General features: G+C 36.0%; 1 protein-coding gene across 1 annotated transcript in view; it reads left to right on the top strand.

Annotated features, from left to right (window-relative positions):
* LOC129224599 (organic cation transporter 1-like) overlaps positions 1–19,168 on the top strand; it is a 28,995-nt gene that overhangs the window by 3,605 nt on the left and 6,222 nt on the right. Inside the window, exons 2-8 of the mRNA XM_054859084.1 lie at positions 2,338–2,441; positions 6,567–6,721; positions 8,605–8,773; positions 11,140–11,269; positions 12,140–12,255; positions 14,654–14,859; positions 18,951–19,132. Of these exons, the coding sequence (XP_054715059.1) occupies positions 2,338–2,441; positions 6,567–6,721; positions 8,605–8,773; positions 11,140–11,269; positions 12,140–12,255; positions 14,654–14,859; positions 18,951–19,132 (1,062 nt within the window). The remainder of the gene's footprint in view (positions 1–2,337; positions 2,442–6,566; positions 6,722–8,604; positions 8,774–11,139; positions 11,270–12,139; positions 12,256–14,653; positions 14,860–18,950; positions 19,133–19,168) is intronic.

The raw sequence follows: 19,168 nt of genomic DNA, 5'->3' as shown, positions 1-19,168 counted from the left end.
AAAAAAAAAAAAAAAATCGGGCAGAATCCTAGAGTTCCATTTTTTATTCAAACGTCAATAAATATGGCCATAACACCACCAAAGACCGTCTTAAATTGCGTTTTTAAAACTGCAAATTTCAAAAATTTTAAAAGACAATTTTTTTTAATGTGCCCCCTCCCCCAAAATTATTTTCTATTTGGCATAACTGTTTTATTAATTATTTATTACTTAGAGATTATATAGATACAGTGGCGTGAGCTTTGATATTTCAAACATTTTCCTTTTCAAAAATGCATTATTGGCATATCAGAGGAGCTGCTGAACTCTAAATAATTTTCAGATATGAAGTAAAAACGTACACCATATTCCAAAATTAAATATTTACACATTATTTTTTTAAATAAATGTAAAACGTATTTTTTCCATTATATATTTGTTTAAAAACCTCTTTCCAGGTGTTAACTATATTTTCCCCGAACGCCAGAGCATAAAGGCGCTCAAAAGACATTTGCACGACGGCGCCGATCAGGCTTGGCGTGGCCCTGGTTCGAACGGGCGGTTATTTTGAAGTGTAAAGGGCTGTTCACTTATCCGCTGTCCGTCACGTCCGCATCGATTTTTTCCCATCCGAAACAGGTTTTCTTTGCTGGTTGCCATTACAGCAAGCCATCTTGGAGGGGATCGGTTTCGATCAGAAGACCCTTGACATCTGACGGACGTCAAAAATAGGACAGCATTTCATTGGTTTCCGCCAAGCAGCGCGCTCTTCTCTTTGGTGGGTGAATTCAGCCACGTGATTGATGTACAGCGATCATATGTGAATGCTTCCCTGTTTTCGCCAGCAGTTTGTCACGTCAAAAATGGGATGGACGGGACGTACGGCCGATGCATAAACTGCCCTTAAAAAACTGTTCACTAATCGGCCGTCCGTCAAGTGCGCACCGATTTTTTCCATCCGAAACAGGTTTTTGTTTGCTGGTTGCCATGAAAGCAAGCCATCTTGAATGGGACCGATTTCGATCAGAAGAATCTTGATATCTGACGGCCGTCAAAAGTAGGATAGCATTTCATTGGTTTCCGCCAAGCAGCGCGCTCTTCTTTCTAGTGGGTGGATTCCGTCACGTGATTGATGTACGGCGACCGTATGTGAATGCTATTCTGTTTCCGTCGGCGGTCCGTCAGATCAAAAAACGGGACGGATGGAACGGACGGCCGATAAGTGAACAGCCTTTAACCAGGTAGATAAGTGAGGGAATCGCCTGTCATCCTTCACACGAAAGTCAATTGTGCCTGGTGTTTCCGGCACTCTAGGAACATGCGCCATTACCATTCTTATCCCGATGAGTGTAATTAACTTTTTATTTGATTCAATGGTGTTTGCGATCCGAAATTTCCGGAAACTTTTGGTTGCTGTTTCCGAAAATGTTGGGCTAACAACACGTTTGAAAACAAAAAAATTCAAGAAAAAAATCTTTTAAAATGGTTTTTTCTTCATGATTTCTATGATTTCTGCATGCATAATTGAAGAGTTTTTACAGGAGAGGGAGGGAAGGTTCGAGTTTCCTCATAATTTCCGAAATTTCACTTTCTTCAGAAAATTTTACTTGAGTCCAATTTTTACCTATGAGTTGCACACTCATCGGGACTAGAGTCCCTAGATAGAATGTATATAGGGACTCTGATCGGGACATTGCCAAACGTTGGCTCTACACACGAGTAAACTAGTTGAGAGTCAGTTCGGTTTAGTTTTGACAGCGTTGTGTAGCAGCTGCTCAAATAAGTTCTGTTCTATATGAAGAAGGTTGATTCAACAAAGTTGTCTCGTATGATGACAACGAAAAAAGCCAGTCAACTAGTTGATTGGTAACGGTAACTTTTTTGAATAGCTGATTCCACTAACCACCTCGTGTGTATGAGGCCTAAATCTCTTTAAGCTGATTAATATGTTTATGGTTTACCAATATACTATTGCTTGAGGTAACAGTTCTATCAAACAGTGACGTTGTGTGTTGTATTAGAGAGAGAGTTTATTGAGCATAATATTAGTTTTCTCTTGGAATTCATTGAGATTTTTTTGGGGGGAGGGGGGATATTTTGAGTAACTTACACCTGATAGGAAAGTAAAAGAATACGAATAAAGCTGGGGAAAAGAAACTTTAAAACATGACTTTGGAACAATAGTTAAAACTAAAACATAAATATTTCTCACTCATTATCCAATTATTCTACATAAAAAACGTATCTTTGATTTATAGCGAATATTTTAAAAGAAATGGTTTGTCGGATTTTATAAGAAACTATTGATAGCTTTTGTTGAAAAACACAATTTTTGATGCCTAAAACTTTAATTTGTAGTGGGATCTTGTTTGTGATGACTACCACTATGTCAGTTTTGTACTGCTGTGGTGGGGTCTGGGCACCATCATTGCTACTCCAGTGTATGGCGCTTTGTCAGATAAGTAAGTATTCCCTTTGAACATTTTAGCAATAATCTTAATATGTAAACGTTGTTGTATTTGTGACTATCTATCCATCTATCTATCTATCAATGTCATCGCTACTCCTGGTGAACGACGGAAAGCTGAGCATCAAACCAGGTATCGATAGATTCGTAATTTTCCTGGCTAGGTGTCATAATTGTGCGACTTTAATTAGCGGGCATATTAATTAAAAACCTAACTATAGTCTCCTTCGTGTCGCTCTTTCGGTATCACTATCAGATATATTGAATATACCTTTCCTCGCGTTCAATCTTCGAGTTGAACCGAACCACTGCTTCGGTGACTCGTCTGGTCTGCAATTCTATATTAGCTACCAGTTTGTTTCGCACTCTTGGCTTCCTTAACAGGTTTTCCATCTCCAGCTCAGTCACTTTCCTATGCCTGGCTGATGAGTGCTAATAAGCACGAAACTGCATTCCTCGGCTTCAAATGACTGAGCTGGCGGTGTATTTCACGCACTATCAGATAGTTTCTCTTTTAGACAATTTCGCTTTTCCCCATCAAAGCGGAAGTGCTTCGCTGACAAGAAGGTCACGCAGAAAAAACGAATGCTGGAAATGCAGAAAAAACGTATGTTCGAGTGACGTAGTGAAGAGCATTTTCCGATGCGTGAGGAAAAAAATCGAATGACTTGTTAAAATAAAGCGCGTTGTAAATGGAATGATTTTTACTTTCTTTTACAAAAAAGGAAGTATTGTATTCGCGAAAAAAAATTCCGTCAAAATTCGGCCTTATTTTCCATTTTGCTCACCTCCCAATTAATGTTGAGGTTCTTTTTTTTTTTTTTTTTGGCAACCCGACCACTACGCGGTGCCTAAGAAGGTATAAACACCCGAAATATCCATTTTGCGGATGTGCGTATGTGCGTATGTACACTGAAGTGACAAAATTCATGGGATAGCAATATGCAAATATACAGATGGCAGTAGCATCGCGTAGAACAGGTATAAATGCGCAGTGCTTTCACAGAGCTTTCATTTGTGTTCAAGTTGTTCATGTGAAGAGATTTTGACGTGATTATGACCGCACGACGGGAATTAACAGAGTTTGAACGCGGAATGTTAGTTGGAGCTAGACGCATGTGTCATACCATTTCGGATATCGTTAGGGAATTCAACATTCCCAGGTCCACTGTGTCAAGAGTGCGCCGAGAGTATCGAATTTCAGGCATAACATCCCACCATGGACAGCGCAATGGTCGACCGCGTGCACTTAACAACCGAGACCGGCGACGTCTGCGTAGAGTTGTGAATGCTAACAGACAAGCAACACTGCGTCAAATAACCGCAGAAATCAATGTGGGACGTACGAGGGACGTGTCCGGTAGGACTGTGCGGCGAAATTTGTCTTCCTTGGGCTATGCCAGCAGAAGACCGACTCGAGTGCCTTTACTGACAGCACGACATCGCTTTCAGCGACTCTCGTGGTCACGTGAGCATATCGGTTGGTCCCTAGATGAATGGAAAACCGTGGCCTGGTCCGATGAGTCACGATTTCAGTTGCTAAGAGTTGATGGTAGGGTTCGAGTGTGGCGCAGACCCCACGAAGCCATGGACCCAAATTGTCAACAAGGCACTGTTCAAGCTGGTGGTGGCAGCATAATGGTGTGGGCTGTTTTTACATGGCATGGACTTGGTCCTCTGGTGCGACTGAACCAAACAGTGACTGGAAATGCTTATGTTCAGCTACTTGGAGATCACTTGCAGCCATTCATGGACTTCATGTACCCCAACAACGATGGATTTTTATGGATGACAATGCACCATGTCACCGATCCACAACTGTTCGCGATTGGTTTGAAGAACATTCTGGACAATTCCAGCGAATGATCTGGCTACCTAGATCGCCCGACATGAATCCCATCGAGCATTTATGGGACATCATCGAGAGGTCTGTTCGTGCCCAAAATCCTGCACCATCAACACTTTCTCAATTATGGACGTCTATAGAGACAGCATGGCTCAATATTCCTGCAGAAGACTTCCAACAACTTGTTGAGTCCATGCCACGTCGAGTTGCTGCACTTCGCCGGGCGAAAGGAGGACCTACACGATATTAAGACGTATCCCATGACTTTTGTCACTTCAGTGTATGTCGCATAACTTAAGAACGGTATGTCCTAGAAACTTGAAATTTGGTACGTAGATTCCTCTTGGGGTCTAGTTGTGCACCTTCCCTTTTGGATGCATTCGGGTGTTTCTAAAGGGGATTTTGCCCTTTTTGGGGGGAAATCATTATTAATTTCGATGTATACTCAAGTGGTGTTGTAATTTGACGAACACTTGGCGATATATCGCTAGTCTTTTCGTCGCCAAGTTTTCTCGCCAACTTGGCAACTATTTGGCGATTGTTTTTTAAATCTGGTTTCAATTTGGTCACTTGTGGTGATATTTAGAGAGTAAACTAATTGAATCACATTAAAATTGCCAAGAATAGGAAAATGACATTTAAATTGGAGTAAAAGGAAGTCATGTGATGCACACATCATCTCGTTTTTCATTGCAAGTATAACGCAGGAATGCCATTTACGTCTCAAAAACGTCAATTTAAATTCTTTTACTGGCTAAAGCTGTCTCAGGAAGGAAGTACGGGGCGAAGCCACAAAAATGCCGCTGCGGTACTTCTAGGGAATGAGGTGCTGCACAAACCGGCAGCGGCAAGAAAGTGGCGAACTCCCCGAAGTACACCTCCGAAGCTGGTGTGCACCACTAGCACGAGCCGCCAAAGGCGGCTAATTTAGTCGCCTTGACGGCTAGTTATTTTCATATCCATTTAAAAGACAAACGTTCATGATGTACTCGCAGTCTTGTGCAACAAGTAGTGACAGCGAAAGTGGATACAAAGGTTTTGCTGGTTTATCGATCAACAGTTACCAGTTTTATGGATTCCCAACTGAATGGTCGATTCTTTCATATTGACCATGAGTTACTTTCCCAACTTTATTTTCTTTTTTTAAATTCAATTACATTTCAGTTTTCTAAACGGAATGCTCATTCTTTCTTGTATCAGAGCGTTCGTTTTTCAAACATGTATTTTTTAAATGATTTGACAAAAATGTCGCCAAAAATTGATTTAATACAATATTTTATGCCTCCAAAAACTTTCAACTAAATGGCTTTGCTTCAACTCGTCACTGAGCTAAGAACACAACAGTTTCTCTGTGCGTAACGCTGCTTCGTTAGTTTTTGTTATCAGTTCTCACTGAACAGAAAATAGAAGTGAGAAATCACTTGAAAGGACACAGAAATACTTGCTTGAAATGTTTCAGAATTGACTAACATTAGTTAACACCTTTAAATTATTATTAATTTTAAATTGTGTTTTACAATTTTTCTATTATAACTAATGTAACCAAAAAAAATCTTTTAACTTTAATGGGTTCGAAGTAACTAAAAATTGTATGTCTAACAACTCATCACTCTGACCTTTTGGACAGCGCCTTGACATCCATCGTTTTTCCACCAATAATAAAAAAAACAAGGAAAAAAACCCGTCGCAACAAAAACTTTAACATATATATGTAAAAGAATTACTGAAAACTAAAAACCTGTGAGTAATTTTGGGCTCATTCTAAAAATTAATTTTATGTAGTTAGATTTTGAATCACATTTATGTTAACAACTTACCAGTTAGCTTCAAACCAAGTTGTGTCGAAAAGTGTCAAAAGCGTGGCATAAACTAAATAGATTTACTGTTTGATATTTTAACGCGAAACCTTACTCGAATTTGCGCATGCGTCAGGTCTCTTCTGATTTTATCAAAATAGGAGTGATAGAAAGAAGGAAGTAACGAGTAAGCAAAAACTGAATGCATCGGGAAGTGCGCTTCCTTAAACCATCACCCCTTTTTCAATTTGAACCGCTCGCAGCTGCTAGTCGCGGAGTTCGAGAACTAACAGTACAGCAGAATTTTTCTTGTCAAACCAATTTAGAGCAAAACGAACAGAGGGCGTTGCCTCTAGTTATCTTAAAAGCAAAAACAGCACTTTTTAACACGTAAAAAAATTTAATATAATGCTTCAAAAACTAATCTTGCATAACTGATTTACTAACAAATGATCATAATTGATATTAATTGTTTCAGAATTGGAAGGAGGCTTGTGTTTTTTGTCGTCGCCTTCGTCGCGGCTGTGTCCTCAGTGGCCTCTGTCCTTGTTAAAGATTTCACTGCGTTCATCATCCTTAAGACAATTCATGGTTTTCTTAAGCCATCCTTGTTTCAACTTCCTTTCATTATTGGTAAGTGTATTCCGTAGTTACGAAATTCTTGATCATGAAAGGTTTTGCCATGATCGCCAAATTTGGAGAACATTCCAATATACAAGCTCTAAAATGAAGGTAAATCTGTATAGTAATCTTTGTAGTCAAAAACGTATTGTTTTAGCACATTATTAATCTTTAGCATATCAAACGTTTAAAATTCATAATTGTTTTTTTTTTTTTTTGTAACTCATTTTTACATTTTGTTTTCTTCATGTTTATGTTTTTACAAATCTAGATAATTGTGAGTGAGTATTATATATATATATATATATATATATATATATATATATATATATATATATATATATATATATATATATATATATATATATATATATATATATATATATATATATATATATTTGTAACTCATTTTTACATTTTGTTTTCTCCATGTTTATGTTTTTACAAATCTAGATAATTGTGCTTGAACATTATTTTTTTTTTCTCGCAAACTAATGTTAATAATTGGGAATCACTAAGGCGTAACCCCTAATGAGTTAAGAAAGAGAACAAAATTGATATCATTTTCTCAACTAGCTGCTATCTTTTGAGGAAAAAAAATTGTTCGCTAAGAATTATTGGAAAACCTCACAATAACTGGGTTTACAAAATATATCAAGGTATGCAAAAACTGTTGGACATTGTGTTTTCTTTAGCGGTCGATCCAGGCCTATATTGTGTTCGAATTTTGTGAAGGTAAAATAATATTCCTTTTTGTGATTTTACATCATCTTTGCAAGGTAAAAAAAAAAAAAAAAAAACTTTCTTTCTCCTTTTTTTTGCACGAGTGTGTGAAGAAAATTCATCTCACATCGAATAGAATTTATTTAAAAAAAAAAAGTTTTTTTTTTCCACCAAATATTTTTTTTTCTTTTGAAGAGTGTATTGAGTTTGAAATTATGAAATGATCGTTCTTAAAAACGAAATTTCTGTCTTTAAAATGCAGAATTTAAAAAGAGAAAAAAAAAATACTTTTGCAATACCATATCTTGTAGAGTAAGAGCCCATGAGTGTCAGACCTACGTCATGGTATAAAGGCCCAAAATTTTTCTGCTTAAGGGCATCACAACAGGTAAGAAAGGTTCGCTATTAGTTAAGCTGAGTCGCGCTGGCTTTGGCAGGAAACAGGTAGCAAAGTGGCGTCAAAAAACCGAGTCAGTCCACGTCAAGTGACCTCGTCGCCTCCACCTGACCATCTCCGACGAACTTTAATAGAGGTGCAGACATGGCTTTGAAACTTATCTGTACAAATTTTCAGCTTCCAAGACACAAATCCTGAGGATCTAGGATCGAAAAACAGAGAGGCTACAAAATGGCGGATCAGCTTTGTGAAACGAATTTCAATGTTTGGCACGGTTTCCCAATTGGATTCCATTTTGGAGCCCACTTTTTCTTCTTTTTGAGGTATCTCCGATCCTCAGGGTTTGTTCCTTGGAAGCTGAAAATGTGCATAGGCTCGTTTCAAAGGCATGTCTGCACCTTTGTAGAACGTCCTCCAAATCGGAGATGTTTAGATGGGGACCACCAGGTTACGTGACATGGAATGAATGTATGATGTTTAGCTTTTTGTAGCAATTTAACGCAGCTTTGCTACTTGTTTCCTGCCAAAGCGAGCGCTACTCAGCTTAATTTATAGCAAACAGTTCTTGCCTGCTGTGATGTCCTTAAGCAGAAAAATATTGGGCCTTTATACTATGACGTAGGTCTGGCACTCATGGGCTCTTGAACTATTGTGAAGGTAGTGCAAATGAACTTAATTTGTTTTTTCAATCGACCCCTGTTTATGAATAAATTGTTTAAAAATTTTACATCTAATTGAAAGAAACTGAATTGAAATCATCCTTTCAATTCCCCAGTTCTAGAGCTGGTAGCTCCTGCTAAAAGAACTCGGATGAATGGTATGTCATGCATTATTTGGTCTGTCGGAGCTTTCTTTGTGCCACTGATAGCCTACTTGACGCATGGATGGATCGCTAACGGGCTCTTTTCCTCCGCTGTCACTTTCATCTTTTTTGCATACTGGAAGTAAGCATTTTTCCACTGATTACGAAAAAAAAATACTAATTTAAATTCTGAAATTTTGAATTCAAATTATGTTTTTCGCAACCACGAGTTTCGGCAGGACCTTACTCATTGGAGTTCTTATTTCTAGAAACGGTTTCTGTTTCCCCAAGTCTGTCCCTCCCCCTGAGCTGTTTGTTACATCTGTGCAGTTGTGTGTGTATGTGTAGACGTGCGTGCGTGCATGTGTAGGCTAGGCTTGTGTGTGTGCGTAGACCTGCGTGTATGCACGTAGGCGTGAGTGTGTGTAAAGGCATGCTTGTATGTGTGAGTGTGTATGAGCGCGCGCGTGTGTGTAGGATATGCACGCCACCGGATTCCACACACCGGACATACACACACATACACACACATACACATGCACACACGCATACATACAGGCACCTACACATACACACACAAAAAAAACATACACACACAGCTACCCTTACATTCATACCTGCGCACAGACACAAACACATATGTCTACACACACATACACATACCCAGCTCCCACGCACACATATTCATACACACATCTACCCACGCACTTATGCCAGCACACAGACACAAACACACATGCCTACACACACATACACATTACACATACCCCCTGCACACAAACACAAACGCCTACATACACACTCGTGATTGCAAAAAACATAATTTGAATTCAAGATGTCAAAATTCAAATTAATTTTTCTTTTTTTTCTCTTCTAGCATTAAAATGACGTAACATTTAGAAAAACTTATGTGTCGAAAAAACTGAAAAAAAAAGGGCTAATGGAAACTTCAATAATCTACGGAACAATGTACGTAGAGGGGTTTTAAAACATCCCAGAAGCTTGTAGTGACCATAAGTTAAATTCGATCGTTAAAAGACTTTTAACCGAAGTCACAAGTCTGCTATAATCCTCCAACTTCATTAAGATTGATTAAAATCGCCAATTTAACACTTTTCTTTTAGATATGATATACAATGCTCACCACATCATTTTTTGTTCCCAGTCGGAAAAATGACAACCGACAGTTAATTTTTTGCTATTTAGTACATCGTCCTATGGGTGCCCATAAGGGGGGGGGGGAGAGTGTGGGCTCAAGCTCCCCCATCCCCTTTAGAAATGAGAACTTCCTTGCTTTTAGTACTTTTTTTCTTTGGAAGAATGTAAAAACATTTTTTCTCCAGTCATTAATGAATAAATTATTGAAAATGTCAAATTTTAATAACAAATCTGTACTGAAATTGATTTTCATGGGGAAACTATCCAGCTAAACCACGGGGAAAATATCTGAGCCCCCCCCCCCCTCCCCCCTCTTGAAATTTTGCATATGAGCGCCCATGCATTGCACCTTATGTGAGGGGAATCGCAACGCAAATTGATTTTTTTTTCTTTAGATGAAGTTTGAAATACTGGACAGGTTTTTAAAGCTATTCTTAAAGCCTGCTTTAAAATTTCATGTGTTTTCATCATGAATGATTATTTAAATCTTTCAATACATTTTATAGGTGAGTATTGCATAGCTGTCAACTTTTTCAATTAGTTTGGGAGGCTCCCAAATGTCACTACCTTCTCACGAATTCCCAGACGAAGTAAATATCTCCTGACCATCCATCAAAACAACGAAGTCCCCCCCCCCCCCAGACTGCAATTTTTTCAGACATAAAAATTTCGAGGAAATCCTATGACGAAACGATCGCAATCGCAAAAACGAAGCCTTTTTATACGCGAATATGAAATTATGTAATGTCTAATGATTTTTGATACATGTTATTTTATTTTCCTTCTTCCCCGGTTTTCTCTGAACATCTTAAATTTTTGTCTGGTGCGAGGAATGTTTAGATTATCCCTTATAAGCAAAATTAAACTTATGCGTTTTTTAAAATGTTTTGTTTTTCAAACCTAAAAGATTAAGTTTTTTTTTCTTTCTCTGTCTTTAAAAAGGTAAAACTAGTAATATCAATTTCAAAACTTCGGGTCCTGCCGGATTTCCGAACACTGAATTTCGGGTCCCATACAGTCTTAGTTTAAGAAATCCCCCTTTTACATTGAAACTTTTCTTGCTAAATTTATTTATGCGAAGTCGTCCTAATTATATACATAAGTTATCTTCATCATAAGTAATTTTGACATTTTAATATTGATCAGAAATGCTATTGATTTTTTCAAATGTTAGCTGAATTGTTAACTGACTTCTAAATAATTCTTCAAATCCAAAAATCACATCTTTGGCGGGGAGTGGGGTGTTATTCCTGTCAAATTGTTTAAAAAGAAAAAAAAAGTAACTATTGTTTTAACTTACACTATTCGTTGCACATTTAAGTAATAAATAACATCGTTTTATTTCTCAAGATTCATACCGGAATCTCCTCGATGGCTTGTATCAAAACACAGATATGACGAAGCTGTTGATATTCTAGCAGAAATTGGTGAGAAAAATGGTAAACCTCAAGATCGCAAAATTCTCCTTTCAAAGTTAAAGGTAAGGTCTTTTTCTAGCTTTTTTTTTTCTCTTTGGATTCATTGAACATGATTGAAAAAGTCAAGATTTGTTTTCTCAAAAAAAAAAAAAAAAAAGCGTAACAGCTTTTGTCAGACAGACAGTCTGGTTGTTTTCCCTGCGTTGACACTACGCTGGTAGTGAAACGACTTTTACAGAGTTTAATCGTGGGCAGATTTAACTTGCAAGCGGATCACAAGTAACCAAACTAACGTGTGGGCTACGTTTTCGGAGAAAACCTTAGTAAGACAAGCTAAAAGTTATCTTTCCTATTGGGTTCCTTATCCACTAACATCGCATTCGCATCTCAGACGTAATCACAGTCTTTCACTCAATAAAAACATATTAATCGCCTTTTCACAACATCATACTCGCATCAGACTTAACTCGATTTTCAGTCTCTTGGCTAATGAAGGCTTCACGTTTCAAGGCGTTGACTAACACACATATTTTTTCTATTTTCAATAGTTAATATCGTTTAAATTTAGGGGTTATTTTTCTGCACCTTAACACTTTATCTTTTGTAAAGCTACAACTCTCTAGTGTCGTTTATGTTTTGTTGTATCATTGTAAAGTTTTTATGCATTAGTTTTGTCTACTTTATTACATATATTGATGTACAGCCAATGGTACCGAAAAAAAAAACGATTGCAGCACTCATTGATACACCACGTGACTTACAATCCGAAGCAGATAACACCGTATTTCCCCGCACTCAATGTGTCCCAAGTCAATGTGTCCGCCCCATCGGATTCCGCGCCTTCGATTTTTTTTTTTTTTTTTTTCTGAAAAAACAAGTCTGTACCTTTTCCTTATTAGCTTTTACGGTAACGTACCTTTTTTTTTCTTCAGAAACTAGGAGAGAAAATGGTACGAGATAAAGAATTCTCTGGGTCAAAACATTCGACTCTTGACCTCCTGAAGTATCCTCAACTGCGCAAGACGTTTATCATTGTTTCTATTTGCTGGTAAGTGTACAATTGTTCTAAGATCTAAAACTTAGCTTCGTGCAGTGTCAATTTGATGTGTAGCTTCTCTATTTTTAACAGTACCATTCATATTTCAATACAGATTTGCATAAATTAGCATTAAATTGACGGAAAAAAGTATTATCTAGTTACGGAAAATTAATAGATATTAAACATAACGGGTATCAAACATCGCTGTTATAATTATTACAGTGAAACCTCTGTAAGTTGACCACTTGCAGTGCCGTACTTTGGTGGTCAACTTAGACAGGTGGTCAACTTATAAAGGGTAGTAATGATTTTTTTTGTCATTTTTTGCACCATGTATTCATTTTTTGACTAATTGACACTTACTCTCTCTGTTCAACTCACTTTTATTGTTTAACATTACTTTGAAACAATAATTAAAACTTCCCCCCTCGTTTTTTACTATACTAGACACTATAATTTCAGAAATACCATATGTGTCAGCTAATTTTCCCTGGCTTTCTTCCTTTTCAATTAATTTTAATATTTCATACTTTCTATCAGTCTCAAGTTCGATAACTTTCTTTTTGAAGCCATTTTATGTAAAACTTATAGCACAAAAAGCAACAAGCTAGACTCTCCTAGATCATGAAAGCCGTTGAAACTGTCCTATTTCTTATTTCATTGCACCAGAAATAAGTAACTTTACTCTTTAGCACAATTCCAGTGTTGCCACAAAATATTGCAACTGGAAGAAAAAACTTTGTAATTTTCTACTGATACCTGTTTTCCTGGAACAGGGACTTCAAAAGGCTATCTCAAATAGAACAACAAATAAAAAACAAGTTTGCGGAATAAAGAGCAGCATAAGCTTTATGATGCTGATTTTATCTAGTTGGTAAAATGCTGGTCTGGCATCAATGCATTAAAATTATTCTTGGAAAGCTAAATAATAATAACAATAATAATAATATATTAATAAAATAATTTGTTTAATGAAAAGAAAAAAAACAAGTGGTCAACTTACAAAGGGTTTTTTACAATTCTCCAAACCAAATTTGGTGTACATTAGTGGTCAAGATAGAGAGGTGGTCAAGTTACAGAGATTTTCCTTCATTATACAAGATAGGACTAATTCCGTTCCCGACAAAAGTGGTCAACATAGGCAGGTGGTCAACTTATAAGGGTGGTCAACTTTACAGGTTTTACTGTACTAGAAAATCGCCCGTCAAGGTATGACGGGTGAAAATTGTTTCTACATTTGAACAAAGCAATAGCCTGTTTGGTGATATTTAGATACCTGAAATTTCAACTCTACCTCCAGTGGATTAACGTTAAAACCCAGTAGATCGCGTTCATTGTTGACCACTTTTTCATTTCTTTATTTCCTAAAATGACAGTCTGACCGGTAAAACAGTTTAGTTTACTGGATTCAGTTTAGCCTTGTCAAAAAAAAAGGCATGTCAAACATTACCAAAAAATATTATCAAATTATCATACCGTGGCGCGAGTTTCATTGTTGCGTTACTCGATCAGTGAATTCACTATTACATATATGAGGATTAACATCGCTTAATAAACTACAATATAAATACCAAAAATTTTTAAAAAAATAAGAAAAATATGTCAGAGACATAACTCTTTGTTTTTTCCTAGGATTCATAAAATATATAAGTTCTGAATCTTTGTGTATGGGACACGAAACCAATGGTTTAAGTGGGGGCTTTAGTAAATTTCAACACGTCCAACTCTAGGGTTTGCTGTCACAAGCATATCATATTACTATTATTGAGACGCATGAATCCCCTGCCTTAAGTAGCTGTTTTTCACACTTGAAATCAATACTTGTTATATGTTTAAAAAAATAATTGTTCTTGTTTTTGAGGTAAATACTCTACACTTTACGTGGTTTAATAAAGTCCGTGGCGTCCCTAGCATGGTTAACACCCGCGGCGGCAATTTTTGGTGTCACCCCCCCCCCCCCCCAAACGCAAAAGAAAGAAAAAGGTCATAATATTCTATGTAAGCATGGAATTCATACAATTTTCAGTCTAAGTACTGACAATATGAATCTTCTCCTGAGTATAGTATTTACTCCATGATATGGAGTGGAAGCGGGAGGGGGATCAAGGTTATTTCCCCCTGAAAAATTTTCAAATTTGTAGTCTTAAATATGCATTTTAGCTTCATATTTTTCAGAAACTTGCAATTCCACTTTGGGTGTCACCCCCCAGACGGGTAATACCCCGGGGCGGACCGCCCCTCCCCTCCTCCGCTCCCGTAGTGACGCAACTGATGAAGTCATGAAATATTTTCAAGCAGCAGCAATAATTTCAACCTTAAGAGTTGCTTTTATTTATTTGCATCAAGTTAACTTTAACAAGCGTTTTACCAGGTGCACATTGCTAAAAGAAATCTTTTCGTCTTCTAGGATTGCAGATGTGTTTGCATATGACGGCCTGCAGCTAAATGTGATAAATCTATCTGGCAATGAATTCCTCAACTTTTTTCTGCTGATCTTGGCTGAAATTCCAGGTTACATGACGAGTTGGTACTTAATGGATCGTATAGGAAGAAGATGGTGTACAGCAGTTGGTTTCCTTCTGACAGGCCTCATCTGTTTTTTGCCTATATTCAGTAAGTATGCCATAAGGAACGCTCAAATAGAATGTATTTTCTACTTAATCATTTTTCTTTACGTCGACTATATTCCATTACGGTCAACTCTCGATAGCTCGGAACCTTATAACTCAAATATTCCTTTATCTCGAAATTTTCATTGGGTCCCAAACTTTTGTGGAGGCTGGGGGAACTTCCCAAAACTCAAACTCCCAATAACTCGAAGATTTTTGCCGATCCCTAGGGACTTCGAATTATTGAGGGTCGACTGTATTTACTTGTATTGTTTGCGATGTGGTGTCACTTGATTTTTTTTTTTTTTTTTTTGAGAAAGACCTTGAGATTTACATGTTTACCTGTGAGGTAAAGAGCACTAAGTTACAAAAACGATGTCAGTCAAGAGAAGATTTTCGTTTTTGTGATGATTTTGAATTGCCGAATGGGCTCATAAATTGAAAATTTGTTTTTCAAGATCTTAATGTTTTATACCTCTCAGCAATGAATAAAAAGTCGAGTGGAAACAAAACCCGATTTTGAAAAAAAAAAAAGGACGCAGTGCTCATGATCTCCCAGGTACAATTATAATTTAGTGAAAAGCTACTCAAGAGGAAAACTAATTACAAAAGTCAATTAAAAGTTGAAAATAAAAATAGATGATATGAAAAAAAAAAAATCATTTGAGTTGTGACGCCTTGAATTCAAATTATGTTTTTCGCAATCACAAATTGCTACAGGACCCTACTCGTTGACTTTCTTGTTTCCAGAAATGAAATGGATTGGAAATTGCCAACAAATTAGCACTCGTCATATTATGATTGGTGATTTCCTAGAACAGGTAATACAAGGCATATCCGTAAAAAAAGAAATGGTCATCAGGATGCGGTAATAAAGATAAAAACTTTATGACCGATATCCACCAGTACACTTAACATAAAGATCAATTACAGCACGTAACGGGGTGTATTTTTATTTCTTATCAATCTTAAAAAATGGGAATTTGTAATCTGAAAATTTTGTATTTAGATGAAGTTTTGCTGTATAAGTTCATCAATATGTGTTTCTTTCCTTCCTGAAAAAACGTAATTTTGCACAAAAACTCTTTATTACATTGTAAAGTCTGCTTGAGTTAAGCCCTGAAAATAACTAAATAATTGAGAAATGCTTGCAGAAACAAAGCGGTTAGATGGAGTAATTTATTTTAAAAAAATGATACGCTGTTGATTAAATAAACTTCAAATTTTCATCCGTGTCGGGGAAACGCACTGTTAGAATGCGATGATGTAATTTTAAGAAGAAATAGTAAAGATATCAGATTTAACACAGATAACAACTAATAAAAAGAATTTTTCTACGCTGTTCTCCAACAGAACTCTCAATTATCACATATCTGTCTTTTTAAACATCATGAAAGAAAACGGTCATTTAGCGTGAGTCTCGAAATGAACAAAAGAAAAATATAATGAAATATGTGAGAATATTTAGATGTCATGCGCTAAAATCAATTGTACTTAGGGTAAGGTGGGGCAGTTGTGACTGAAATATCCATTGTTTATCTTTGATTATTTTTAACTGGAAAACTATTTACAGCAAAGTATTAAAATAATAACTGTCAGGTGATTTACTATACATTTATGTACATAATATGCTATTTGTGGATGCACTTTTGAATTATGGTTAAAAATGTGTTACTTTCTTAAAAAGGATCTAAAAAGTCACATTTGCCCCGGGACTGGGGCATTAATGATTTTTTGAGGGGCATTTGTGATGATTGCCAATTATAGGTACTTATTTTAGTGCTTTATCATACAGCGTAATTGTGATGAAAAATTTACATTCTGAACTGCAAGTAGCTACATTCTTAGTTTTAATATGACAATAGGTTCTTGAGAAATTAAATTTTACTATGACTCACAAATTAGAACATTTTTCAAAATTAAAAATGACACATGAAAAAAGAGGTTATAACCTACAATTTATAAAGGAAACAGTGCAAAAATGTCATTTTTGAATTTGTTAAGTTTTTTGTACATTAAAGAAATCATTGCATAAGTTTTTGAGTCCAACGTGAATGGTCCAATTCCTATAATATTTAGTGGACCAACAAATATAAATGACTTTTTAATTTCTGAGATATAATCTCTTCTTGGCCATTGGAAAGTTTGGTTTTCATCCTTGTGAAGAAACTTAAACATATATCCAGTTCCAGTTTTATTCTCTGTCAAAACTCTCCCAACATAAAAACATTTTTCAAAATATACAGCATAATATTTCTCTAACTCGACTTGACACTGAACTTTATTCAATTGTTGTTTGAGTCCATCTAAAGTCCATTCTTTTAAATCACCTAGTAAATTTAGTTGAGTTCCATGAATTTTGCCATCATCTTTATCGAGAGAACTATTTTCATTTTGACTCTTTATCTCAGGGTAAATTTCAAGTTTCCCTATTTCTTCATATTCTTCTAGTTCATCAATAATAAAGTCACTCACAGATATATCACCATCACTGTCCTTGTTCAACTCTCTGTTAAGTTCTTCTTCCAAATCTCCGTCTACTTCGTCACTATCAGAATTTACTTGATACACTTTAATCTTTTTTTCTCTATGTGTAAATTTTAATAACTTAATAAATTAAAGATACCTTAGAATAACAACAGTAATAAATTTTAAACTTTTAAACTTACAAGATAGGCAGCATTGAGATAATATTTAAAATCATGGCTAAACTCAAAACAAAAACATGGCTAAATGCAAAATAAAGTTTTATCTGCGAAAGATAGAAACTCATTTAAAATAAACTAAAGACAAACAAAATCCATCAGATGAACACACATTAAAATAAACACCATACATAACTAACCCTATTTTACTTTTTACTATATATTTACTATTTTATTAACTGTTTTAGTACTTCTTATACACTATATTTAGAGTCTTATGAATTTCATAAATAAAAGATAATACTTTATATTAACAGCAATACATTTGAAACTTACAAACCAAAGATCTAAGTGATGTTTAAAAACATGCTTCAAAAGAACACCAACTGGTAGCCATATTGGAATCACTTTTGCCCCACACTTGTCATCACTATTGCCCCCACCCCTCTTTTTAAAGGGGCATAAGTGATTTCACTTAAAATAGCTGTTATAAGTGTTATAAAATTCATATTATTATAAATTTATAATGTAAAACTTCATTTAAAATAGCACAGTACAAAAATTATATTTTTAGAACAAAAATTAAAAATTTTGTGAAAACCTTTGTAGATTATCAACAAACTTGAAATCCATGTTCAAAAGCAATGTAATAGGAAAACTCCATCCATCAAAAAGTATAATGTAAATGCATTTCAAATACTTTTGAGTGTTATATAAGACATTTTAAGGTATAAGACTGAGGTAATTTCATACAGTAAATAATAATATCACCGGAATAATAAACCCTGGTCATATTTGCCCCAAATCACAATTGCTCCACCTTACCCTAACGTTTGGTGTACATTTTTTATACTAGCAGTTTAGTTTTAAAATTCAAAAATCCCCCATTAATAATTTATGACCAAAAATAATAAAGGTAGTTTGACTTTTTCTCATCCTTCAAAAGAACTCGTGGTAGTCAAATATTAAATCAGTCTCTAAAGGTTTATGAAAGAAAATGGTCACTTAAGAGACAAGTATACCTACAGTTTTAATGAAGTAGAGTAATTAAAAGACAAAGTACAACCAAAGGATGAATACAGAAAATCTTAAGCAGAATCAGGAGCGTACCGAACTTAAATTTTTGGGAAAGCAGAAATTCTCAATTTACCTAATGGAGCTCCAAATTTTGCCGAATGATAGATTACGGGTACGCACATCACACTGGACATTCGGGCGTCTAAAAATTGCAATTTTATTTGCTAAATCGTTGGACAAATTTTGCCAAATAAGGAATTTTTCGGGAGGACACAGCAACCTCCCGGGACTACAGCTACCTTCAAAACATTCAAAGTTCAAAATGATGAACAGACTTACACAACATTACTTAACCTATTGAATACTGTAAATCCAAAGCACTTTAACTTTAGCTTCTTTACTATTCTGAATACAGAGGGGTTATATTCCTTAGGATTTCCACACGTGGATCTCATCTCCTCTATCATTGGAAAATATCTAGGAGCAGCGGCTTACATGGCCACTTACCAGCAGAGCTCTGAGCTCTACCCTACAGTTGTTCGTTCCCTGGGCATGGGTATGAGCAGTAGTGTTGCAGCCGTCGTTTCCTTGATCGTCCCGTACATCGTCTATTTCGTAAGTAGATTCTTTTTTAATTGACCACGAACTTTT

This window comes from Uloborus diversus, chromosome 6, assembly GCF_026930045.1.
Source record: "Uloborus diversus isolate 005 chromosome 6, Udiv.v.3.1, whole genome shotgun sequence".
NCBI classification, from domain to species: Eukaryota; Metazoa; Arthropoda; class Arachnida; order Araneae; family Uloboridae; genus Uloborus; species Uloborus diversus.
This window is presented reverse-complemented; position numbering and strand designations above follow the sequence as displayed.